A 26,278-nucleotide genomic window follows, 5' to 3' on the forward strand; every position below is an offset into this window, starting at 1 on the left:
TCGGTTTTGATATTAAATTTAATAAATAAACCCACACCATCTTTTTTCTTTATCAAATTATTATTTTCTGTATTCCAGCCCAATTTCACTTCCTGATATCGGTTTTATGATAAAGTTGAACTTGAAATCTAACTTGCTTACATCACCACTGATTTTGTACTTCCGTAGAAGGTGCGCTAGATTTATTTTCATCAGCGTCAAGGCGTACGCTCTGCCTATTGGAACAAGTAATTAAGCTAAAGTAGGTACTCGATGAGTAATTATGACTTTTTTTTTATTGCTTATATGGGTGGACGAGCTCACAGCCCACCTGGTGTTAAGTGGTTACTGGAGCCCATAGACATCTACAACGTTAACGCGCCACCCACCTTGACTTACTTACTTATCAGTAAAACACTGGTGGTAGGGCATATTATGAGCTCGCAGCGGCGAATAACACCACCCTGCCTTCAGCGGCCACGGAAGCACAAACCCGTCTTGAAGGGTAGTATAGCCATTAATTTCTATAATTGCTTTAGTCGAGTGGCGGCAGTTTACGTGGTGAAGTCTATGGGCTCTCGTGTAACCATTCAAGATCAGCTGGACCGTGAACTCGTTCAGCCGTCTAAACAAGAAATTAACCAAAAAAACAAAAAAGAATAGACAAAAAATGTTGGGTACTGCTACAAAAAATGGTATAAAACTAAAATTTACTATAATAAACATTTCGTGAATAACGACTTAAGTAAATAAAGTGTTGATGTTTCAATACAAAATAATGTAGTCAAATATAGGTACTCACCAGTGCAACTTCGTTTGCCAATACTGAAAGCCGCAAAGGCGTTATCAGGTATTTTCTGGGGATCCAACCATCGTTCAGGCTTGAATTCGTTAACGTCTTCACCCCACACTGTGTGGCGATTTATACCAAACAATGATATCGAGCAATCAGTTCCAGCTTTAAGTGTAAAATTTTCTAAAACAAACCGTTTAATAAAGTATAAGATTATTTCGTATTTTTATACAATTAAGATTTAAAAAAAACTATCTCATAGGCACATATTTAGTCTCAATTAGTGAACTAGCAACAGCCCGTGGGCAAGGAGTGATGATATTTTAAGAAGGCGATCATCCGTCACCAGTTTGTCTTTCTTAAGACGCGTGACAACTTACACTTACGTCTCTTTGGGTCTCTCTCGCCAGACCCTAAACCTCACACACCGCGGTCTACTGGTGCTTTTTTTTGCCTTTATATGTTGGTAGTCTCGAGAGGCTATGCCAGCTCCATCTAAAATGGTCAGGTCTTCTTCTTCTTCTTTATTTTTCGGCTCCGGCACGGTTTGTGTATTAGCCAGCGTCAAGTAATCAGTTTTTTGAACGAAACGAAATGAAATGAAAACGAAATAAACTGAAATGAGATGAGATGATATGGTATGAAAAATAATCTCAGTAAAATGGTGGTAATTTACTAAGACTTTTTCAGTGGACTTTTTGGAGGATCCCGAGAAGTAACGTTCAACGGCTTTATTTCATTTTCCCACATTTGTTCACTTTCGCAAATACTATATTGTTCATAAACTACCGTTATTACACATTTAACTTCAAGAAACACTAAATAGACAAAGTAAAACAAATCACACAACTTCACTCCTCGAGTTCCCGCCAAAAAAACCCGTGCTCAGTTCAACAAGGCAGTTCAGTCGCAGAACATGAAAGGTTTTCGACTAGATACTTGAAATTAAACATTTATTCAGGCACTCACTAAGTTTGACATCCTCCTCGATATGTCTCAGACTAACCGGTCCCATTGTATAGAGTCTCATGGTTTCCTTCAGGACCGCTTCAGTGTAAACAAGTTTAGATAAGTCTTCTTTTTCTAGATCTCTGTCTGAATCACCAAAAACATCCATGATCCTGGAACATTCGTATGATATCAGCGATTGACAGCTAAAATAACAGCTTTTTAACAGCAATGATGTGTCTTTTGGATTATGTATGTAATGTATAATATTATTTTGATTTCATAGATATTAATGACAAAGAGAGCTAAAACAAATGTTTAGCGTGTTTAATATTAAAAAGGTAAAAAGAGTGCAAAAATTAGCTATTCACTGATTAACATAATGTATAAAAAATTCTGGCAGTAAAATATGTTACAAAAGAATTATATTAATGAATGAATTGAATTCAGTTTAGAGCCTGTCATTCTCGTTTAAATGTGATATTATTACTAGAAATAGATTTTATGGAGTCGAACATAATCTTTGAATTTTTATTTTTATTTAAACTTCGATTCAAATAAGACGGCTGTGGATGAGCACTGTTTTATCTTTAATATAGTTATGCATTTAGAGTTTACAAGTTTGTGATTCCGCCTCTTTGGGACGCAATGAATCCTCCTTGAAGGCGTAATATTTTCAAGAAATGGATTACCAAAGAACATTACATTAAATTTGGAACTAGCGCACCCGCCATTCGCATTCCCGCTTATTTGCAACGCGCAACATTAAAAAAATAAACTAAATAAAACTCGTTTTTTCACCGCTATCCCATCCTATCAAAACTTTCAATTATTGTAATATTGTGAAGTGTTCGCGTCCGTTCACCGCTCATAAGCAATTAAGGAATCTTATCGCTGAAGAAGAGTTCGAGAACATCAGGTGAGTAAAGAGTTTTGTTTTCTGATTCAAGCTGTGTTATTAGAACTCCAATGCGCCGCCAAAATTTGGCTACCGTCTGCGGATCGCATCTCATAGCTTTAAACCATTTTCCATCCGCATACCTACGTGATGTAATACCAATTACACGCCACATTATCTTACTATGTATTTTGTTATAAGTTAGTACCTTTGGATTTCATTAACAAGATTTTATATTAAAAATTGTCCGACAAAGCCAAAAGTCTCAATACAATAAGAGATTTAGTTCATCTTTTGCCGCATTAAAACGGTTAAACATTTATAATTTATCACAAATTATGAAAATTTAATGTTGTGTATTATTGCATAATTATTGAAGTCTTCTCCGGCTTAGATATGATTATTAGAGTCGCCACCGTGGAAATTAGTACCGGCATATACTTAATAAACGTCTAGTGACTAATCTTAATCCTCTGCCACGACTATAAAAAAGCAATAATAATTTTGTCGCACAATATTAAAAAAATTATTGGAATGTCTTTGTGTATTTTTTAAATTTGTTTTAATTTTACTTACTACGCTTGAATGCTGCAACGTTAGTGTTTAATTTAATTTCGCTTCAACTCTAATTCTCATATGGTGTGTATTTAATTCATTAATAGATTTAATTCTTTACTGTTGGTAGGAAGTCTTGTGAGTCCGTACGGGTAGGTACCACCACCCTGTCTATTTCTGCCTTGAACCAGTAATGTGTTTCGGTTTGAAGGGCGGGGGAGCCGTTGTACTGTTAAAATTGAGACCTTAGAACTCATATCTCAAGGTAGGTGGCGGCATTTACGTTGTAGATGTCTATGGGCTCCGGTCACCACTTAACACCAGGTAGGCCGTGAGCTCGTCCACTCATTTAAGCTATAAAAAAAAAAAACTTAGGTGATGTGATACAAAAATGTCGAAAAAAATGGTTTTATCATCTCTTAGTTAGTTACTAGTTACTAGTTACTCACTCGTTGTAAGCCCTGTCTTGAACTTCTGGAAACGATCCCAAATTTACAAGTACATAAACCAGGATCCACGAGGAAGTGTCGAAACCAGCCATAATTGCTGTGTCAACTTCCTCTCTGATTTCCTGGTCTGTTAGAGCGTCTTCTTTAGCTAATTTCAACATAAGATCCAACAGACCTTGATATTTATTATCTGCAATCGATTAAAAAAAAACATGAAACAAATGGTTTTGTGTAAAATTACTTCGTTATGATGTAGTCGGCGAACTTAAACTATGCTGACTTAGAATGGATCCACCTTTTTACATAGAGACATGGTGACAAACGACTAAGGGACCGGAGAATTGTAATAGTTATTGACAGCGTTCTCTGAGTAATTTACCCGTCTCGCCAACGAACGTTTACTGGTGGTAGAGAATATTTTGAGCACGCATATGCGGGTAGTATCATCCTGCCTACTTTTGACGCAAAGCATCATCCATCCTGGTTCGTAGGTGTCATGTCAATATATTTGATTTCGACCCCACCATTCAAGATGGTAGAAGATTTCCATGATGGTACTTATAATCCTGGTGATCAGTTAATAACAGGTTGATTGAATATGTATCCCAACTTTAGCATTGATCCTACATGCCTCCATCGTGCATAGTCTGAAATTCCACTGTGATAGAATGGATAGCTGTTATTCCAATACAGTTTTTCTAATGTTTAATTGTAGAAAAACCATTTAATACCATGTGAACGGTGAGCTCTAATGACCAATAAAAATAAACACATTAAATCAAACCAGCGGAAACCGGCCGCTGTGACGCTAATTGTGTGAAAAAGACCGTTTTTTTTTAACTAGGACTACGTCAGATGTAGAATGCTCTATAACAAAAACAGGTTCCATGTCTCTGAAGTGTGAACCACAGCGGCAGTAGTACTAATAAAGTTACATATAGAACAGTTACAAGTCAATCGCAAACTAAAAAAACTAACACAAATAAAAAATAGGATACTGATGATGATGATATTATTTCTTGACCTGTTTCGTTTGCCGCTGCTACGCCTGATGCCAGCTCAGATCGTTTTCTTGCAATAATCTGTCAAAAATAAAAAATAACAGTAATAAAATATTAAAATATACACAAAAAATTATAAACAAATTATGTAACTACACATTCCACAGTAAACACTTTTTGCAAACCTTCAAAATAATACGGGCGACTGCTTTACGACTGACAAGGCCTGTTAATAATGTATTCTTATGGTAATTAAAAGCACCTATTATTGTTAGTGTCGGGGTCACTCGTGAACATTGGTAATATCAGGGACACAACCAAGCCACTGCCTAATAAAGAGCTCTTTTCCAATATCGTATGACGCAAAAAAGCTCTGTGGTTCTAGATGGAAAGGATGAACTGTACTTCGCTGTGGTGCGATTCTAAATTAAATCTTATGAAAAATGTAAATGACTCACTTTATTCGACATTTCATTGACAATTCGAATCAGTTCGTCTTCCCTTTTTTTGATGCTCGTCAAATTATATATAAAATCAATCTGTAGCCAAACTCGAGTGAAGCGTTTTGTGATGATCGTTAATATCTCGTCTACAGCTGACATGTACGCTTTGGTGAAGTTTTCGTCTTCATTGGTATAGACACCGAATGCAGTTCCTAAAATTATCGGTTTTCATTTATTGCTTAGATTAGTGGACGAGCTCACGACCCACCTAGTTTTATGTGAGTACCGAAGCCACTGAGGGCTAGGTGGCAAAAGGTTAGCTAAAGCATAGCAGGAGCACCGCTATTGTTAACACAATCATGAAATATGTCCATTTGTTGATGTATGTACTACTTTTTTTTTTATTGCTTAGATGGGTGGGCGAGCTCACAGCCCTGGTGTTAAGTGGTTACTGGACCCCATAGACATCTACGACGGAAATGCGCCACCCACCTTGAGGTATCAGTTCTAAGATCTCAAGTATACTATTGTATTAAGTTTTTGACCTCACGTAAGCGTAGCCATCCAGTCTCGAAGATGCCTGGCGATAGTTAAGTTATGAAGTCTATGTACTAGGTAGCCAGTAAGCTCCTGACTTAATGAAAATATATGATAAAGCTTTCTATTTGCATAAGGTAGACCTTTTATAAGTGCAAAAATGACGTATGTGTCAATCTTCGATTTTTGCATCAGGCACGTTTTTAAAAAAAAATCCAATGAGATGTTTTGAATAACGTTTTAAGGTCCAAAATTGTGTTCTTCTCCTAGCGAAATTTGCTAATGTGATTGGTTTTTATTAATGTAATCCAAATAATTATAAGCAACAAAAACTTACTGAAAATTGTATTCATGGCCATTTTTCTGATATGAAACGATAAATCCTTTAATCCTTCACCCACCATAGGAGCTAAATCGGTGACGAGCTGTCTGGAGTTTTCGTTGAATATACCAAGGTAGGTGTTCAATATTTGGGGGGAATTGGACGGACTAAGAAGTTTCCGGTGACGTTTCCAAATTTCCCCTAAAACAATAATAATAATAATAATAATAAAGATCATTTATTGCCTTTCACATCATAAAATGAAATACAAAAAACAAGAAAAGCAAAAAAAAAGAGAAAAAGGCAAAAGGGGTGGCTCAGCTATCAATAAATTCATTAGATATGTCAACTGAATGTGAACACAATAAGAACTATTAAGAACAATGGTTTTATTTCCATTTTTAAACTGTATCTGGTTATTATTAGTCTGCTGGTCTCATTGTGTAGAAAAGAATGTAGCACGTTTACCAGACTGCTAAAGATTTGATGCTGCGTTATCATTATCAGGCACGGAGATATTGAAAATTATATACCTGACCCAGTTATAAGACCGTTTCCGAGCCAACGCGAACCGAAACTGTAAACAAAGTGTTTCTGCAAACAGGCATTAGCGACAGTAAGTGCATCTTTAGGGTCTGTTATAACTGAAACAGAAAAAAATATAATAAAATCTATATATATATAAATGAATTGCTGTTCGTTAGTATCGCTAACACTCGAGAACGGCTGGACCGATTTGGCTAATTTTGGTCTTGAATTATTTGTGGAAGTCCAGAGAAGGTTTAAAAGGTACATAAATATGAACATTCTCGGAATTAAATAAAAATAACAATTTTGTTTTTCCTTTGATTTGTGCCCCGTCGGACAGATTCCTTTTGTTTGTTTTAAGTTTTTTTTTATACAAAAGCTTAGGTCTTTTATTTATCGATTGAGGCACTACGAAGTTTGCCGGGTCAGCTAGTTCCGAAATAAAAATTTCAAAAGTTCACGTGCAACAACCAATATTTAGAGATGCCAAGATGTTAAATGATGTCTACAAAACGACTACTCTGTACTCTTGGCAGAACGCCTGATCTCTTTCTGGAATAGAAATCAAGAAACGTATGAAGGTTTTTTGTTTTGATTAATTAGTGCTTAAACGGGTGGACGAGCTCACGACCCATCAGGTGTTAAGTGGTCACCGGAGCCCATAGACATCTACAACGTAAATGCCGCCATCCACCTGGAGATAGGAGTTCTAAGAACTCAGTATAGTTACAATGGCTGCCCCACCCTTCAAACCGAAACGCATTACTGCTTCACGGCAGAAATAGGCAGGGCGGTGGTACCTACCCGTGCGGAATCACAAGAGGTCCTACCATCAGTAATTACGCAATTATATAATAATGCTATTCCTTCACCGTGGAAGTCAATCGTGAACATTTATTAGGGTTACCACGGTCCACTGCGACCACCTAATCCAATCAGCAGAACTAATGACATTAACGTGGTTCTAGTTAAAAGATTATTTGTTTCAAATAAATATTTAAAAAAATAGTATACGTATTGTATTATAATAAAAATAAATAAACTATTACGGTTTTGTTTTTAGTCTAATAATAAACGTATTAAGTTGAAATACGACCGTGCATATTAATTAATGTTATCGTGTGTGAAATCAGTGAACATGTTTTTCATTTAAAAAAATAAAAATATGTAAACAAAGTTGTTCGATGTAATAGATGTAGAATGGGGATCGCAGCGCATAAAATATAACTTCCACTGATCCAAAATCTTCTGTTCTAATAATATTTAAAAACTAGCTGACCCGGCAGACTTCGTAGTGCCTCAATCGATAAATAAAAGACCTAAACTTTTGGGGGACACATTTAAGGAAAAACAAAATTGTTATTTTTATTTAATTCCGAACATTTTCATGTTTATCTACCTTTTGAACCTTCTCTGGACTTCCACAAATAATTCAAGACCAAAATTAGCCAAATCGGTCCAGCTGTTCTCGAGTTTTAGCGAGACTAACGGACAGCAATCCATTTTTATATATTATATATAGATAGAAGATAGATTAATAAACACTATTATTACGCCTTGCTCATTTTTTAACCGTCTTCGCCATCTTCCTATTTATGTGTCATTCTGTCTGTCATTCTCTTTTCCCTCCTGTTTTCTCTCATTCACATCTTAACGTTCCGTTTCACACTCTTTTCATACATTCCATTCTTACCAATCGTACATAAGAGAATTAAGGATTACGCTGTTCCCAACCTATGTTTTTGTTCTTCGCAAAACATTATACATACATACATATTAGAATTATTAAAAATACAATCTTCTTAAATCATACTTTAAAAAATTAGACGCTTTAGGCCTAGGCCGCACTACGGTGAAACCGCAGCGGCTAATAATCGTGTGAGTTTACGAAACACGAAAACGAATATAAGCGGCCGCACTTGCGGTTCTTTCCCGCGACTGATTTTAAAATCGCGAAATGTTACAAAATTGTCGCGGAAAAAAACCGCAACAAAATTTATAATCCATAGAACTAGGTATCCGTGCGTTAACCGCGAGTGGTTTTTTGAAATGTCAAATACATTTGCGAAATTTTGTTTCCATCAAATGACATCCGATAGTAATTGAAAAAAAAAAAAAAAGTGTTTTCTTAAATTTTGATATTTCTTATGAAAGAAACCTTTCTCAAATCTACGGCTAGTAAGTGGATGGACCCATCATTTGTGAAATTTTCGTTGTCGTTTTTTCTATTTCTTAGTACTAGAGCAACACTACATACTGGCTCTTTTGAAATTTATCCATCTTCAAACTGTGAAAATAGCGGGCGAATGCGCGGTTAATAATTGTAGTGTGTGCGTCTGAAGCGGTTTCGCAGTTATAGCGGTTAACGGCTCACGGGAAAAAACCGTAGTGCGGCCTAGGCCTTAGAAAGACACCCGGGTGTTTTCAATAATTGTTGTGTTACCTATTAATTTCTATGTAGCTAGCAAAAGAAACGCGGGAAAGGCAGTTAGAAAATCGGTTTTTCTAACACATAAGGCAGCCGTTTGGAATATTCGTCTGACATGAGACATTGCCTGGTTCGAAATTGAATGAATGTATCTTTTATTTAAATCGCCAAAATGTCCCGATGAGCTTACAGTCTATCTGGTTTAAGTGGTTACCAGAGAACGTACCGTTGACACGTCTGTCTTGACGTGTCGCGTAGCGGGTGGTCGCATGGCGTACCTTGGGAGAGACTGTTGTCCAACAGTGGACTAAATAACTAAAATAGGCTGTTAATGATAAATGATGATTGCTGTCGGCACCCTCCCAGGGGTGAGTCCCTCACGGCGTGATATAATAAGTCGAGATATTTAACAGTAGGCAGCGACTTGGCTCTGCCCCTGGCATTGCTGAAGTCCATGGGCGACGGTAACCACTCACCATCAGGTGGGCCGTAGGCTTGTCTGCCTACAAGAGCAATAAAAAAAAGATACATTGAAGAACGTGTATACTTTTGAATTAAATTATTCATTATTGAGTTTATCATTATTTAAATGTCTAATATTTGTCTTTCACTGTAAATAAAGTTTCCTATTGACACACAAGACTGTTTCGCAATAAATGTAGGCATAGGATTAACTTAATAGAAATACTTACTGTAATGTCTTTTGAAACCCATGATAATTTGCAATACGCCTCCCTTGTCGGTGCAGTCCTGAGCCAAATTCTTCAAATTACGCCATATGGCTGAAATTTTAATTATTTGTTTTTAATTACTTTTGCCAACGTGTTATCGCCCAACCTGCTCATAATCGCTTCTTCAGCCCATGAAGACTAAAATATGCATACCAGGGCTTTACTGTAGCTAATATATAAAATAAACGAGCATACCCATATGGTGGACAGTTTTTTTATTGCCCTTGCCCAGGCAGGCGAGCATACGGCCTACGTGTTGGTGAGGGGTTACCGTCACCCCTGGACTTCACCAATGCCAGAGCCAGAGCCAAGCCGCTACCTGCCGTTAAGTACTCTCCACAAGCCTCGTTTGAAGAAGGAAGAATTTAAGCTCATTCTAATGCCGGATGGTCAAAAAAAGATTATTTATGGAAACAGTGGTAACAAAGTTTGAGAGGATCAGGATCGGATACCTGTATGGTATTTTATTGTTTGAGAAGGTAAAACAAGCATAAAGCCCACCTTTCTCCATAACGTACAGTATCAATGCGACGGGCTCTGATAGTTGGTAATCGACTTATAACTTACCTGAAATACACTGAACGTGTGAAAGCAGTTCACACAAGTGGTCTCACTCAACTACTTTGTATTTCTATTCGTATCAAGCCGATGGATAGTGGTTCAGGAGAGCTCCAACATTGGTGTTGTCCATGAGCGTCAATGAGCAAATATTCGTTTAATTTGAAACGCAGTATAAAGCTGTTAGATATATATTAAAATGAAAGCAAAACATTCAAAGCGTAATTAGCTTGGAGACTTCAAGATAACTCCTAAACATTACGTACATTTTTTAAAATAAATAAAACAAATCATCAATAAGTTGCGTATCCTACTAGCACCGCTACAGGAAACTAAAAAAAATCTTATACGCAACGATATGAAGAGCTATAAACTCTCAGAACAAGATAAAAATAAAATTGAAAACCAATGTACAGATTCAGAATTCAATAAAAAAACTTACAAGTTGTATCACCCATAAATAGGTATGAGTGTCCTATAATTGGTAGCAGACCTTTGTGGAAAGGTGGTGAATCTTTATAATGCCGATAAAAAAGCATCCAAGACCCCAGAACAGCAATAATAATCACCAGAGACACAGTTAAAATAATCATTTTATAGGTACTTGAAAAAGTTGTAAAATTTAAGTAATAAATGTAATTAATAAAAATTAAAGTCACGCCCGTCCTTAACAGCACTTGTTAATTGAATGTTGAATATTTCTGATCTTATCAGTAGATCAGTAATAGATTGTAGGACAGACGGTTGTGAGAACTAGTCCGTAAGTAAATGGCAACAATACGCCATACCAAGGTTAAAGGTTTCGTTCCTGCGGAGACGAAAAAAAAGGAAATTCCTATATTCTATGACGACACTACTACAGTATTAGCTAGTTATTAGCCTTCTTAGCACACAAACAACTATTAATAATAATGAAAACGAAAAATGTAATCATAACTTCTGCATAGCCAGACAGATTATTATGACGTAAAAATTTCTAACATCATAATAATATAATTAAATTAATTTACTGTCTATTTTAGTTACCTATAGTCTACGAATAAATATTTATTCGTAGCCTATAGTAGAATAAAAGTCGTTTTCATTTACTTTGTATTTTTCTTAATAGACGAGTATATTGTATTATGTTCGTAAATAAAATTAAATATGTATATTTCATGAATAAAATTTGATGAATATCAAATTTTTAATATTTTATAATTCATATTATTCCATGAATAAATAAAAAGTGCATTTGTTCGTTTTTATAAAAAAGTTATTTTCAAGCAGCCATTGTTAATTTGTTGTCTTTTATAGATTTATTTACAATGTGAATGGAGAGACATAATGGATGGAGAGACATAACCAGTTTTTGTGCTGGAAAGAGCTACGAGTTCGCTAAGTTCGACTTAAAATTTAAAAGAGAAGAAACTGTTAAGCTGTAATTAAAGAGCGGACGGTCAGCGTGGTATGGACATGTGATGCGTAGAGAGAAGATACATGTGACTAGGAGATGTATGGAAATGGTAGTGGAAGTTAGATGGGGAAGAGGTCGACCGAAGAAGACGTGGATGGAGTGTGTGAATGACGATATGAGAGAGAGAGGAGTGAGTGTTGAGATGACGGCTGATAGAAGAGAATGGAAGAGGAAAATTAGCTGTGCCGACCCCACCTCATGGGATAAGGTGGAGAAAAAGAAGAAGGGAAGAATCTGTTAAGTGAGCTTTGATATGGTTTAACGATACTTTTTTGGCATAAATGAGTGACTGAACTCGCTACCCAGTGATTTTAAGGGGTTACCTGAAACCATAGACGTCGCAATAACGAGTGGGTAGTAACATCCCACTCTAGATTCGAGGCCTAAGTTGTAGAGTATAGCGGCTGTCCCAATCCTTCAAATCATACTCATGGCTGCTTCGCGACTTAGATAAGTAGGATGTTGGTACTTACTAAACCTTGCGGGCGTACAATACGGCCAACCACCAGAAATTACGAAAAAAAATTCGGGTTTAATTTTTATTACATTATTTTCTTCCTTCTTCGTGGAAGTAGTTCTTGAGCAGGTGTTAAGTACATACGAGTGGTCGCCCAATAGTCTAAATTTGACAATAATTAATTGAAGTTATAAGTTTGAACAATATTATGGTTCTACCATCAAAGACTATCATACTTCTATAATGACAGATTTCGCCAAGACTACAGTTTTGACAAATATTAATAAAGAAAAACAATATTTAAACTATTCTCAATTCGACCACAGACTTTAAACAATAAGAAAAGTTTTACAATAAACAAAAGACTAAACGTCTGTGTGTGTCAATTAAATGGTAGTGTTTCTAATGTTTTTTTTATTGATTTAATGTATTTATTATGCTTAATTAAAAAAATTAACGTGCTGCACTCCTTCGCTATAATCTCTATAATTGTGGGAAAATTTCATACTCCTCCGTCTGCGCAATTTTCGTAAAAAGTGGGTCTACGTTTTTGCTTCACGTATTAATACTATATATATTCGATGATATAGATTACGTACACCCCCGATTACTCTCTTTAGACAACCCATATCCTGGTTACAGTATACCCTGGTATACAGAAAGGTCAAGTACCTGGGCGTTACCCTGGATGCATCGATGACATTCCGCCCGCATATAAAATCAGTCCGTGACCGTGCTGCGTTTATTCTCGGTAGACTCTACCCCATGATTTGTAAGCGGAGTAAAATGTCCCTTCTGAACAAGGTGACACTTTACAAAACTTGCATAAGGCCCGTCATGACTTACGCGAGTGTGGTGTTCGCTCACGCGGCCCGCACACACATAGACACCCTCCAATCTCTACAATCCCGCTTTTGCAGGTTAGCCGTCGGAGCTCCGTGGTTCGTGAGGAACGTTGACCTACACGACGACTTAGGCCTCGAATCTATCCAGAAATACATGAAGTCAGCGTCGGAACGGTACTTCGATAAGGCTATGCGTCATGATAATCGCCTTATCGTAGCCGCCGTTGACTACTCCCCGAATCCTGATCACGCAGGAGCCAGTCACCGTCGACGCCCCAGACACGTCCTTACGGATCCATCAGATCCAATAACCTTTGCATTAGACGCCTTCAGCTCTAACACTAGGAGCAGGCCTAGGAACCCCGGTAACCGTACTCGTCGAACTCGACAAAGAGTTCGCCGTGCAACCTAACCCATGAATCAGCTCGCTGAGTTTCTCGCCGGATCTTCTCAGCGGGTCGCGATTCCGATCCGGTAGTAGATTCATTCGCGAAGCAGCTGCTCTTGAGCTGTTAGGTCTCCTTCGGAGGCGCTCGAGTAGCTGTTAGCAAATCCCACCCCTTCTGGCTGAGCCTTTGCTCGCCGACCTGTCCTGGTGAAACTGGAAAAGGTCTACGGGCCACCAGTAATCCATCAATCATAAAAAAAAAGATTACGTTTGGGATTTGAATACTGGTTCAAATCCTGAAGGCGCATCACTCGATAAAAGAAAATCGGGACGATTATTCGGGCGGCTATCTTATCTGTCAAGATGAATTTTTTCGTAATTCTGATACGCAGTTAAGAGTTTCAGTTAGAAAATCACTTACCTTTAGACCTCAAGTTTCAAAGGGACCAGCGCTGACTGTAATGTGCTTCTAACCTTTGGTGTCGGTTCGTGAGTTTATCGAAAATACTATTACATTACTTACTTGAAGGATTTATTATTAAAAACTTTTAATGTTAACAATTTAATGTAAGTACATCACAAATAGGTACTTCTGATAGCATCTTAAATCATATAATTTATTTTAATAACAAAAAATATATATGACATTTTGAATTTTTTGAACTGATTCAAGATCTCCTTTCTAAAGTTAAGTAGCAGGGTGTCTGTGGAACCAAAATGATTTCAATCTTGAATTCAATCTTGGTGATGTCAGCAGCAATTCGAAACTGGCGCAAGATGTGTACTAAGGTTGTCTTCATGCTCATCATTGCATATGTCCTACCTGATAATAAGATAGAAATAAAATGCATTTAAGAATTAGTTGATTTGGACGCTCTGGAAACTTTTGATATAAGAAAACTTTACACGAGCTCACATTCCATTGTCGTATTAATTGGTTATCGAAGCCCATAGACGTGGTTGCCACCACCCAACCACCATCACCATTAAACTGTTACAAAAAAGTGAAACCTTACAACTCATGTTTCTAAGTGGGTGGCGGCATCTACGATGTAGATGTCTATGGGCTCCGGTAACCACTTAACATCAGGTAGGCTGTGAGCTCGTCCACCCATCTAAGCAATTAAAGAAGAAAAAGAAAACCATGCAGAGGAATTATTATCTATAACGACTGTTCTATCCTTCAAACTGGAATGATTCATAGCATTGCGATACGCGATATTTATTCATCCTTCAGTATTTTCCTAACAAGGTCACTTTGGCGTTATCATGAAAATCCAGAAACACCAATAAAATATGATATTTTTATATTTCGGTGTTTGAGAGTCTAAATTTTAGTGTAAATTTTAATAAAATGCAAATCATAGAACCATAAACGGTTGAAGTAGAAGAAACACTAGAAGAAGAAAGAGAAAAGTCCTTTCCTATCGCACGTTACAATCGATATATATTACTGGAGATATAATCCAGGGTTGACGTTAAGCTGACGGCTGGTCATAAAACTCATGCTAAATTCCTATGCGGCTTAATAAGGGAACTAGCTGCGCCGACCCCACTTAATTTTGCTGGTGGTAAAACCTCATGTGAGTCCGCACGAGTAGGTACCACCACCCTGACTATTTCTGCTGTGAAGCAGTAATGCGTTTCGGTTTGAAGGATGGGGCAGTCGTTGTGACTATACTGAGACCTTTAGAACTTACATCTCAAGGTGGGTGGCGCATTTAGGTTGTAAATGTCTATGGGCTCCAGTAACCACTTAACACCAGGTGGGCTGTGAGCTCGTCCACTCACCCAAGCAATAAAAAAAATTCGGATAAGGGCGATAAGAAAAATAGTAGTAGTAGTAGTAGTATTCCTTCGTAGTAGGTAGTTAATAGTATTCCTGGAAGTCGTTCGTGAATACGAATCTATAACAAAGACTTACCGATACACGCTCGCTTTCCTACGCCGAATGTAGCAAACGCGTAGTACACGCTTGGCACTCCGTCCGGCTCCAACCAACGCTCCGGTCTGAATTTGTCCGCGTCATCACCCCACATTGCGTGCCGGTTTATGCCGTAAACGTTAATTGCGCAGCCACGACCAGCCTTCAGCGTATAATTATCTGTATGGTCAAAGAAAATGGTTACTGGTTTTTGGTGGTTAATGTTGAACCGTGCAATACACTTACACGCACGAGTCCCACCATCCTACCAATTTCTGTCGCGAAGCAGTCACGCCTTTCCATATACCATAGTAAACGGTACCTGGTTTGAATCTCCTGCCGTACCATTTCTTTATTTCCCAGTTCCGAGGAGACGAGGATGAAGTCATAACTTTATTATATAACGGCTGTCCTATAAACGGAACAAATGATTGGTTCGCGCTAAATTAGGCAGGACCGTGGTTTACAGCCGAACTCAAAACCTTTAATATCTAATATATATATTTTGGTAGGCAGCGACTTGACTCTGCCCCCTAATGCCCACTGAGTTTCTCGCCGGATCTTCTTAGTGGGTCGCGTTTCCGATCCGGTGGTCGATTTTGCGAAGCACGGCTCTTGCTAGGGTTCGTGTTAGCAACATCGTCAGGTTTAAGCCCCGTGAGCTCACCTACTAGCCCGGTGACGCTGACATGGTCTCTCTAGACCATCAGCTAAGGTAGGAAAAAAATAGATGCCAAAAAATATATATTTGTGGTGTAACGGAGAAAAGATATTTGATGATAGACAAAGCTTTCTATTAAGACATTCGTAAATGAAACATCAAAACGCACTTAGCAAAGTGATCAGATCCGTTAGTAGATTAATTCGCGAAATAGCTTCTCTTGAGCCGTTAGGTCTCCTTTCGAGGCGCTCGGGTAGCTGTTGGCAAATCCTACCCCTCTTGGCTGAGCCTTTACTCGTCCACCTGCTCTGATAATACTGGAAAGGCCTCCGGGCCACCAGTAACTACTCAAACATAAAAAAAACTTAGCAATTATTGTATTGAAAAAAAAAAAAACATAATCCGCTTACTTATCTTAACATCTTGGTCTAATTCCCTAAATATGATAGGAGCGATAGGATACAGTCTCAGGGATTCTTTAATTACTGCTTCTGTATAAACTAGTTTACTAAGGTCATCGCTTTCGACATCCCGCTCGGAATCGCCGAATACATTTTTTATTCTGTAAAAAAGATTGATGAAGACTTAGCAAAATGAAATTCATCAAAAAATTACAAAATAAATCATTTCTTCTGTTTCGGTTTTGAAAATATCTAAATACGGAAAGATATAAATAAAAATAAATAAACTTACTCTTCGTACATTTTCTGTTGGACGTCTTGATACGTTCCCAAGTTCATCAGGACGTAAGTTAAAGTACAGGATGTAGTGTCGTATCCTCCGAACACGGCTGTATTCAGCTCTTCTAATATCTCTGGTCCAGTCAGAGAATCTTCTGCTGATAAATCTAAGAGTAGATCTAGCAGTGCCTTGAATTTTTTCTCTGCAATTAACAGTCATTTTTCACATTTACTGTTACTAGAGGTCCCGCAGTAGTCGAAATTCGACTATAATTGGAATTGTAAGTTTGTACACTATTATGATTGTATTTTATAATTCTATAATCACAAATTTCGCCAAGGCTACACTAAAAAAAATTATTAATAAAGACAAAAAATATTTAATCTATTCTCAATTTGACCACAGACGTCAAGAACAAAAGTTTGACAATAAATAGTATGCATGCGTGTGTGCGTCAAATACATGGTATGTAGTGTGTGTAATGTTTTCTTTATTGATTTAATGTATTTTTTATGCATTATTTTTATTAATAAATATTAGTATTGTGCACTTCTTCTCTATATTCTCTATAAGTGTGGAAAATTTCATACTCTTCAGTCCGCGCAATTTTCTTAAAAAGGGATACAAAGTTTTTGCTTCACGTATTAATATATAGATTATTATCAATCAAGAACTGTCATTAACAACATACACAAAAGTTATGTGCGTAACTTCTGAATGTCTACTAAAGACTTCATGGGAACACTTAACGGCATTTACATGTTTAAATTTCACAATAATCGAATAATTATAATCTGTTGCGAGACCTAGAGTCGAAACGTTGCTAATGTACTATGAACCCCAAAATAGTTGTAATATACTTGTAATAATATAATATTGTATTAATCTTAATATATATGTAATCTTAATATAAGGAAAAAATAATTTTATTGTAAAAAAGCGTGGGGCGCTTTTCAGGATATTATCAAAATAACCCTTCTACTTATATGTGTTCATAAAATATTTATAAGTACTGATGACCATGCACCCCACACTTTTTTACAATAAAATCATTTTTTCTTACACTATTTTTAATTCAAATTTATTAAAATTTATTTTCTATTCTTTATTGAAGTCGTCGTGGCCTAGAGGATTAGACGTCCGGCGCATTCGTGTTGAGCGATGCACTGGTGTTCGAATCCCGCAGGCGGATACCAATTTTTCTAATGAAATACGTACTCGACAAATGTTCAGGATTGACTTCCACGGTGAAGGAACGATGTTCGTGTAATAAAAATCAAACCCGCAAAATTATAATTTGCGTAATTACTGGTGGTAGGACCTCTTGTGAGTCCGCATGGGTAGGTACCACCATCCTGTCTATTTCTGCCGTGAAGCAGTAATGCGTTTTGGTTTGAAGGGTGGGGCAGCCGTTGTAACTGTACTGAGACCTTAGAACTGATATCTCAAGGTGAGTGGCGCATTTACGTTGTAGATGTCTATGGGCTCCAGTAACCACTTAACACCAGGTGGGCTATGAGCTCGTCTACCTATCTAAGCAATAAAAAAAAAAAGTTGGATTTTCTATAAAACCGTATTTTGTTAGTTTTTTTAAACTATTATTTATTTTTCAATTTATAGTCCAATTTTCAATTTTTTTTAAATATTGAATTGTCATCGGTCCTTAATAAGTATACCAAATTTCGAGTTAATCAGACGTTTTGAAGGGGATCAAAATCATGTTCAAAGATTCCGTTACATACTAACATACATACGTCTGAAGCTAATAAAAGCGTTATAAAATAGTCGGACTTATATCTCTATTTCAATTACAATTTTGTTAACATAGGTATTAGATAGACATACAAAAGTGTTTAGAGTTTTTTTGCTTAGATAGGTTAATGAGCTTACGTCTCTCCCGGTATTGAGTGGTTACTGCCGCCATCCACCTAAGGTTTGAGACTCAATTTGTATAGTAGAATGGCTGTCCTATCCTTCAGATCGAATTGTATACTGCCTGGCCGCAGAAGTAGGCTAAGTGGGGGGATCTACCGGTGCCAGCTCACAACCCCTAAGCATCGGTAACATAGGCCGGTATTATGCAATAATTGTCAGCGAGATCTCAAGAAAAAGGCAAGATTAATTTTATAATAAAATAGATCAGACCTAGATCTTACAATGTCAAGACTTATTAGACAAATTGTATTATGAAATTACCAGATTTTTTCGATTGTTCCGGTTGTTCTGTAGGGGACTTCATTTTCAGCAACGCTTGTTTCTTATGGAGTACCTACGAAAAAAAAACAAAAACATAACAGTTTGTAATGAATTACTTGATTATATAGGTATAGTTCGAAATAAAAATGATCTGATCTTTCAGAGTCTGATCGCCTTCTACTTATAAGATTGCCTATCTTGCCATCTTGTCTGTTGGAGTAATGGTTTTCAAGCCAAACTTTTACTTTTTTCTTTCACAGAGGAGTAAACGGTCTACCGGTTGCTTTTTTTTCATATCCTTTTCTAGTAACCTCGAGGGGTTATTCTAGATTTACCGAACTATTTGGTGAGATCATGGGGCTCAAGCCGGGAGTGTTGCTAACACTGGCCCTAGCAAGAGCAGTGCTTCCCAGAATCTACCACCGGATCGGAAACGCAACCCACTGAGAAGATCCGGCGAGAAACTTAGTGGTCTGTGACTGTGAGTTAATTTACTTGTCCAGCCCTTCGTCGCAAACGACTGGTTCGACGAGGACGATGACCGGGGCTTGAGGTACCTAAAAGCACCCTTGATGGATCAGGAGGATCCGTAATGACGTGTAACCGGTTGTGAAATGGTTACTGGACCTCGTAAGCATCACAACGGGAATACCACAATTCACCTTCAGACTTAAGATCTATGTATCGATTTGAAAGTAATCGCAATTTATGTATAATGTTTGCGGTAAATGCAATTAACACCAGACCGTGAACTCACTAGGTCAGCTAAAGCAACAAATGAAAACTTACTTTATTCGTCATATCAGTCAAGACTTTGACGACATTATCCTCCTCTTTTTTTAAGGAAGTACAATAGTTATAAAGAAAATCGTTATGCAACCATATTTTACGGATTCGCTCTATTACAATAAACAGCATTTTATCGACAGCTATCATAAACTTCTTTTTGAATTCTAGATCACTGCTTTCTTCAATTCCAAATGTATTTTCTGAAATAATCACAATTTACATCAAGATCTATTACCAAGGGATACAATCTATATATATAAAAGAAAGTTGTGTTAGTTACACTATTTATAACTCAAGAACGACTGAACTGATTTGGCTGAAAATTGGTGAGGAGGTAGTTTAGAACCAGGAGAAGGACATATGACTTACTATACTTTTTATCACATTCCCGTGGGACTTGACATAAAACGTGGTAACTATAACAAAACGCAACTGACAACTAAACGTAATATATTCTATGGTTAATTGTGTTAATTATAGTAGAATTTTGAAGTTGATTGGTTGATGTGTTTGAAACAAACCGTGTGGCGGAACAAAGTTCTCCGGGTCCGCTAGTTTAAAATAAATATGGCATATTATATTATGTTTTAGGCATAAGTCGCCCAAAATATGTTTGTAACATGCATTTACTTTGAAATTCGCACTGTTTAATTTGACTTAAAAAAAATCAAATTAGCTGAGTGTTGAATAAGCATGGAGCAGCATACTCTTGTTATGAATTTAGTGGTCGGGTAAAAATCACTTGCTGCCACTAGTTTTTTAGCGTAGCGTTATGAGTAGAGCCTAATGAAAACAAGTTCCAATGACTGTTAGTGAAACTCTGTTAGGCTGTATAAGTACTGTGCTATGAGGTGAAAAATATCTCAAAAATGTCCAAATAGACATTGAAGAGGTGCTGATAAATATTCAGACAAAATGGTATATATAATAATGAAAACTGACAGATCAAAACAAGAGGGATTCTACGATTTTTTCACTATTGGACGAAGTTTTTTGTTCCTGAACAATTATTATGCATAATGCACTTTAAGAATGTGGGTGAATACATAAGGCCATAAAAAAGACTGAGGATGTAGAAATAGAGTGAGAAGAGAGGAAAAGAGATGAAGAAGCCTAACTGCAAGATTTTATCAAGGAAAGTTTACTACTATTACTAGAAATGAATGACCATAAGCGGTGAAAATCAGGACATAGAAGAAATTTGCACTACAGGTTTCCTGATCAGGAATTCCGAATCATTTAATTTTTCGCAATTTCATTTTACTACATTTGAAAACTTGATCTGAAATTCTGTGATATCTGAAAGAGAACACGGAATTCCTGAAAACCCAAGGAAATCCAATCAGTGCGGAGAAGCTAACACAAATTAAATAAATTGGTTCATTCGTATTTAACGCAAGTACTTACGGCATATAGATTCCAAAGATACCACTTTGATTAAAGGTAAAACGTTCAAGGGTCCTTTATTCATTTCATCTCTGAAATGATTAATCAGTTTTTTGGAACCACTGTTGAAGACACCCATAAAGCTGTAAAGGACACGTAGATTGAACGACGGGCTCACAAGCTTGCGATGACGTTTCCACACTCCACCTTTAAATATATAAAAAAACCTCATATATTTCGTTACCTCCTCACGATTTCACCAAAACTATGTTCGGTTTTTTAACTGCCTTGATCAGTCAATGATTAGATGAACCTAGAGAACTGTAATTCTTCCACTTAATATTTGATCATTCTGAAACATGGTAATTTATATAGGCACTTTATCTTGTCCTTTATTTTAATCAAAAAAAAAGTGGCATGTTACTGGAAAGCTGAAAACTGTTATTATAGCCAATTGATCTCATACCTCAGGACGATTGGTGACTATCAAATGAAAATTTTGGTGGCTATTCTACAACATTGAGCAAGTTTGAGCGACATATTTACCTGATGAAGTTAGAAGACCTTCTCGTAACCATCTCCTAAAGAACGAATAGATGTAATGTTTCGATGTCGTGCTATCCGCCACTGTGACTGCAGTTTCTGGATGCGTTATTACTAAATTGTAAAAAAAAACAGAATCATTTAATCATTTGTGACCACACAAATCAAAATAATTTTGAAAGGGGAACATAATGGCTGAAAAAATAAAACCATACTTAATTTACAGTGTTTTATCTATTTTAATTCTGTTTGGATCTGACATTATATAGAAAATGTACCCACCACTGTACTGACATTAACGCATTCACATTTTGATAGCTTTAAAAGCCCCATATATTTGTTGGGGACTATTTGTTAGTTTTAGAGTTTGTTGATTTGGCTCCAAACTCTTTGAGAGATAAAAACTAATATTTGAAAACCTATCAACACCGATATAATTACTGATACATTCAATATATTAATGAACCATCGCCAGTGCTAATTATCATGGTTACATTTCCATTAACCTATAGAAATCTTCGACATACATATGTGTGTTCAATTAAATCGGAAAAACTATAGTATCCAAAAAGGCAATAAAATTAATATGAAAGAAATTATCTGCGCAATACTTTTAAATTCTTTGTCTGCAACTTGTCAAAGCCTAAGTAACTTCTGCTATGTGTAATTATTTTTATAATTTTATTTATTTATAATATGTCTCAGTTTGACTTACTGTAGGTAGTTGCTGTCAATATTACAAAGCGCACGACTGGCCCTTGCTTCTCTCCTTTTTTTGATAGCGTCACTATGTTGTTCCAGATTTCTGAAAATTAAATTATTATATATGTTAAGCTTCCTAGTCGGGTAAAGTTGATGAGAAACGGTGTTCGGTTAAGTGACTAAAATATATTCAGATTATCTTCTTCTTTTTCTCCATCTTATCCCACTAGGTGGGGTCGGCACAGCTAATTTTTCTCTTCCATTCTCTTCTATCAGCCGTCATCTCAACACTTACTCCTCTCTCTCTCATATCGTCATTCACACACTCCATCCATGTCTTCTTCGGTCGATCTCTTCCCCCTCTACCTTGCACTAGCATTTCCATACATCTCCTAGTCACATGCATCTTCTCTCTACGCAACCCATGTCCATACCACGCAAACCGTCCGCTCTTTAATTTGTTGATTACCGGGGCTACTTTCACACTTCCTCTTATAATAATTAAAATTAAAATGCAAAGTGCTATCGACAGCCCGACAAACCTGAAACAGACTACCTTCGTTGTAATATAATTATCGCTATAAAATATATGTCAAAACTTTTTTTTATTGCCCTTGTAGGCAGACGAGCATACGGCCCACCTGATGGTGAGTGGTTACCGTCGCCCATGGACTTCAGCAATGCCAGGGGCAGAGCCAAGCCGCTGCCTAGAACTGAGACCTTAGAACTCACGTGTGATGATGGGTGGCGACAATTACGTTGTAGATGTCTATGGACAATGAAAAAGACCATCATCATCATCATCAGCAGTTAGACGTCCACGTCTGAACCTAGTACTTCCCAAAGGTTCGCTACAATGACAGGAACCCACAGAACACAGCCCACTGAGTTTCCCGCCGGATCTTCTCAGTGGGTCGCTTTTCCGATCCGGCGATACATTCTGCGAAGCTAGGGTTCGTGTTAGCAACAACGTCAGGTTTGAGCCCCGACGCGAGCGAGCGAGCTCACCTACTAGCTCGATGAATCTAGAATAACCCCTCAAGGTTACTAGAAAAGGTAGGAAAAAAATAAAAAATTAATAATGACCGGTCCTATGCAACTCACATCCTACGCTTGTTATTCTACCAGATGAGAGATCTACCCAGGTTGCGTTTTTCGGTACGCAGTCGCCACTCGAGAACTTATTGGCTCCAGTGGCCATCTATCTGTTCCTTGTACCCTGCCCACTCCCACTTCAACCTCGGCACTCCTTTGGGTTATGTCGATTGTTTTGGTTCTCGTACAAATATCCTCATTCCAGATTGGATCTCGACGGGGAGACTCAAACATAAACCGTTCCATAGCTCTTTGAGCCCTCTGAAAAGGCCAAATGCCGCAGTGTCTCAAGACGAACAGTGTATGTTGTCAATGATGAAATCTGACACTGAGACAGGGTCGCTAACAATGGGTATTAAAAAAATAAAAACAAAGCTTAACCTTAAACTGAGAATCGCCTGCACGATGTAATTTGAGGTACCTAGATATAATATTTGAATAAAATTATCAATATTAGTTATCCGTGCTATTTTACATCCCTAGATTTCTGAGTTTTTCGATGGATAGACGAGCTCACGGCCCACCTGGTGTTAAGTGGTTACCGGAGCCCATAGACATCTACAACGTAAATGCGCCACCCACCTTGAGATATATTCTAAGGTCTCAGTATAGTTACAGCGGCTACCCCACCTTCAAATCGAAACGCGTAACTGTTTCACGGCAGAAATAGTGGCGGTACTTTCTGGTGCGGACTCACAAAAGGTCCTACCACCAATAATTACGCAAATTATAATTTTATGGGTTTCATTTTTATTACACGATGCTATCCCTTCACCGTGGAAGTCAATCGTGAACATTTGTTAAGTACGTATTTCATTAGAAAAATTGGTACCCGCCTGGGATCCGAACACCCATGCATCGCTCAAAAGCTATAAATATATAAATTCAGTTATAAATATATTATGTTCTTAATTTTTTCAGTGTTATAAATAGATAGCTTAACCAATGCCGATCACACATATAATTAACCTACTATTGAGAGATTTAATATAGAGTATATTCAAAAACAAAAGTAAGCTCTGAAAGGCACTTAGGCATAGTGATTGGTACTGAATTACAAAATGCTTTAAGTAATATATTTTCTTTTCTATTTTGATATCGACAACGTTTTCCTGTAAAGATGCGAAAAATACCGGTTTCGATTTATTTTTATTGAAAATATTAAAGTTTTTAATAGCTACTAAAAAAAGAACAGCAAAACCATTGAGAGACAGGATAAATAAGTTCTCGACTGTTTTGTTTATACCTATTTAAATAAAGACGATTAAAGTAATACTCACGGGCAGTACTGCAAAAGAGATAAAATAGATGGCCAACCACAGGACGATAGTTGACCAACAGAGGAGGATCATCGCTCCGACCTTTTTTGACTAGCGCAGAGTATAACACAGCCAAACTTAATATGAAAATGAAAAAAAATAACGAAAATAACATATTTGCTAGAAAATTGAAAATTTAAATGACAGTGGTTGCTTTTGACTCTAAATGAACTGGAATGAAGAGTTGAAATGATTGTATTTATATTTATACAGGGGCTGTTTATTGTTTTACGTCAATTCAATTTAGCGAGGGCGGGAGGACAGTGAAGGTTCCGTAGGCTTTTTTTTTATTTTTTTATTGCTTAGATTGGTGGACGAGCTCACAGCCCACCTGATGTTAAGTGGTTACTGGAGCCCATGGACATCTACAATGTAAATGCGCCACCCACCTTGAGATATAAGTTCTGAGATCTCAGTACAGTTACAACGGCTGCCCCACCCTTCAAACCGAAGCGCATTACTGTTTCACGGCAGCAATAGGCAGGGCGGTGGTACCTACCCGCGCGGACTCACAAGCGGTCCTACCACCAAATTTTCTCAAATAAATTGAAACTTTTTACAGTTTTTTGTGCTGGCCAGGTAAGTGGTTACTGTGTTCTTCCACTTATCAACTCACAACTCCAGCATATGCGGTGGTGATTTACCTTCCAGGAAAAAAGGAAACTTTTTTTTATTGCCGTAGTCCGTAGGCAGACGAGCATACGGCTCACTTGATGGTGAGTGGTCATGGACGTCAGCAATGACAGGACAGAGCCAGGCCGCTGCCTACCGTTTAATACTCTCCACAAGCCTCATTTGAAGAAGGGCATGTAATAACGCGCAGGAAACACCGTGGAGCGGAGCTTCCAAAGCCATATGGTAGGTGGCAAAAAAACGCACTGTGGATGAACGCAGTGGTTCTAGGTAGTATGGATGAACTCTACTCCGGTGGCGGGCAGTACGATGCTAAAAACGACACGATGGTGTCATCTCAAGTAATTCCTCAGAATCTCAAACCTGGTTTATGCCTATATACACGAACTGGCCTTTCTGACTACAGAATCTGAACGTTATGTGTTCAATAAGACTTAAGCTACAACTGTTAATAAATAAAATTTAAAATAAATTGTCTTCAATAATAAGCAGTCCACCGAACCCAAAAATGATTATACCTATTTATTTTTCATTTGTGACTTAAGGTTTTTCTGACCAAAAAATATTATCGTAAACGTTTTGTATCATGAATATTTTGCGCATTCTGCCATTATTTTTCTCCAACAAAACAACAATTACAAACGAAGACAAAAAATATTATATCTAGATTTTGGAAGAAATAAAAGAACAATTAAAACGGACGCAAAATAAAAATTAATAGTGTTTTGTTTTATTCAATACTTGTCTCTGTTATAGGAAATTTAGTTGTGAAGTGAAGATAACGCCGAGCTCGTGGTGCCTTAACTCTGTAAGTCGACAGTCGGAAATTTTATTATTGTTATATAATTTTATTATTATTTATGCTGTATTTATTACTTGAAATAATTGACAATACAATTGAAGTGTTTATTGTCTTTTCCTCGCCTGATACCGAAGGTCGTGCAAGTAAATAGTATCTATGAGCCTATAGGGGTCCGTTTAGCCTATACCACCAGCCCGTTGACTTTCTCGTTTCTCAGTAGGTTGCGATTGC

General features: G+C 37.2%; 2 protein-coding genes across 2 annotated transcripts in view; both read right to left on the reverse strand.

Annotated features, from left to right (window-relative positions):
* Window positions 1–26,038, reverse strand: LOC101744633 (uncharacterized). Its single transcript, XM_062676251.1, has 20 exons — window positions 24,574–26,038; window positions 22,212–22,301; window positions 21,500–21,610; window positions 20,975–21,160; window positions 19,568–19,767; window positions 18,779–18,851; window positions 16,595–16,784; window positions 16,312–16,463; window positions 15,241–15,420; window positions 13,991–14,139; window positions 10,613–10,850; window positions 9,574–9,663; window positions 6,459–6,569; window positions 5,941–6,126; window positions 5,082–5,278; window positions 4,647–4,704; window positions 3,623–3,812; window positions 1,742–1,893; window positions 782–955; window positions 1–215 (listed from the first exon to the last, which is right to left on the reverse strand). The coding sequence occupies exons 1-20, from the start codon at window positions 24,725–24,727 to the stop codon at window positions 61–63; spliced, it is 3,036 nt and encodes a 1,011-aa protein (XP_062532235.1). The 5' UTR covers window positions 24,728–26,038; the 3' UTR covers window positions 1–60.
* Window positions 22,462–26,278, reverse strand: part of LOC119630625 (uncharacterized) — a 9,623-nt gene continuing 5,806 nt past the window's right edge. The window contains exon 2 of the mRNA XM_062676331.1: window positions 22,462–24,689. The gene's annotated coding sequence lies outside the window, so the exon portion shown is untranslated. The remainder of the gene's footprint in view (window positions 24,690–26,278) is intronic.

The sequence above is a fragment of the Bombyx mori genome, chromosome 26 (genome assembly GCF_030269925.1).
Source record: "Bombyx mori chromosome 26, ASM3026992v2".
Taxonomy (NCBI): Eukaryota; Metazoa; Arthropoda; class Insecta; order Lepidoptera; family Bombycidae; genus Bombyx; species Bombyx mori.

What these genes read in the sequence shown, in the direction of transcription:
- LOC101744633 (XM_062676251.1), bottom strand. Translation starts at nt 24,727, where the DNA reads ATGTTATTTTCGTTATTTTTTTTCATTTTCATATTAAGTTTGGCTGTG. An exon ending in AGACCAAGATGTTAAGATAA is followed by an intron (nt 15,421 to 16,311) that starts GTAAGCGGATTA and finishes TTGACCATACAG; the next exon opens with ATAATTATACGCTGAAGGCT. An exon ending in CGGTCTTATAACTGGGTCAG is followed by an intron (nt 6,127 to 6,458) that starts GTATATAATTTT and finishes TTATTGTTTTAG; the next exon opens with GGGAAATTTGGAAACGTCAC.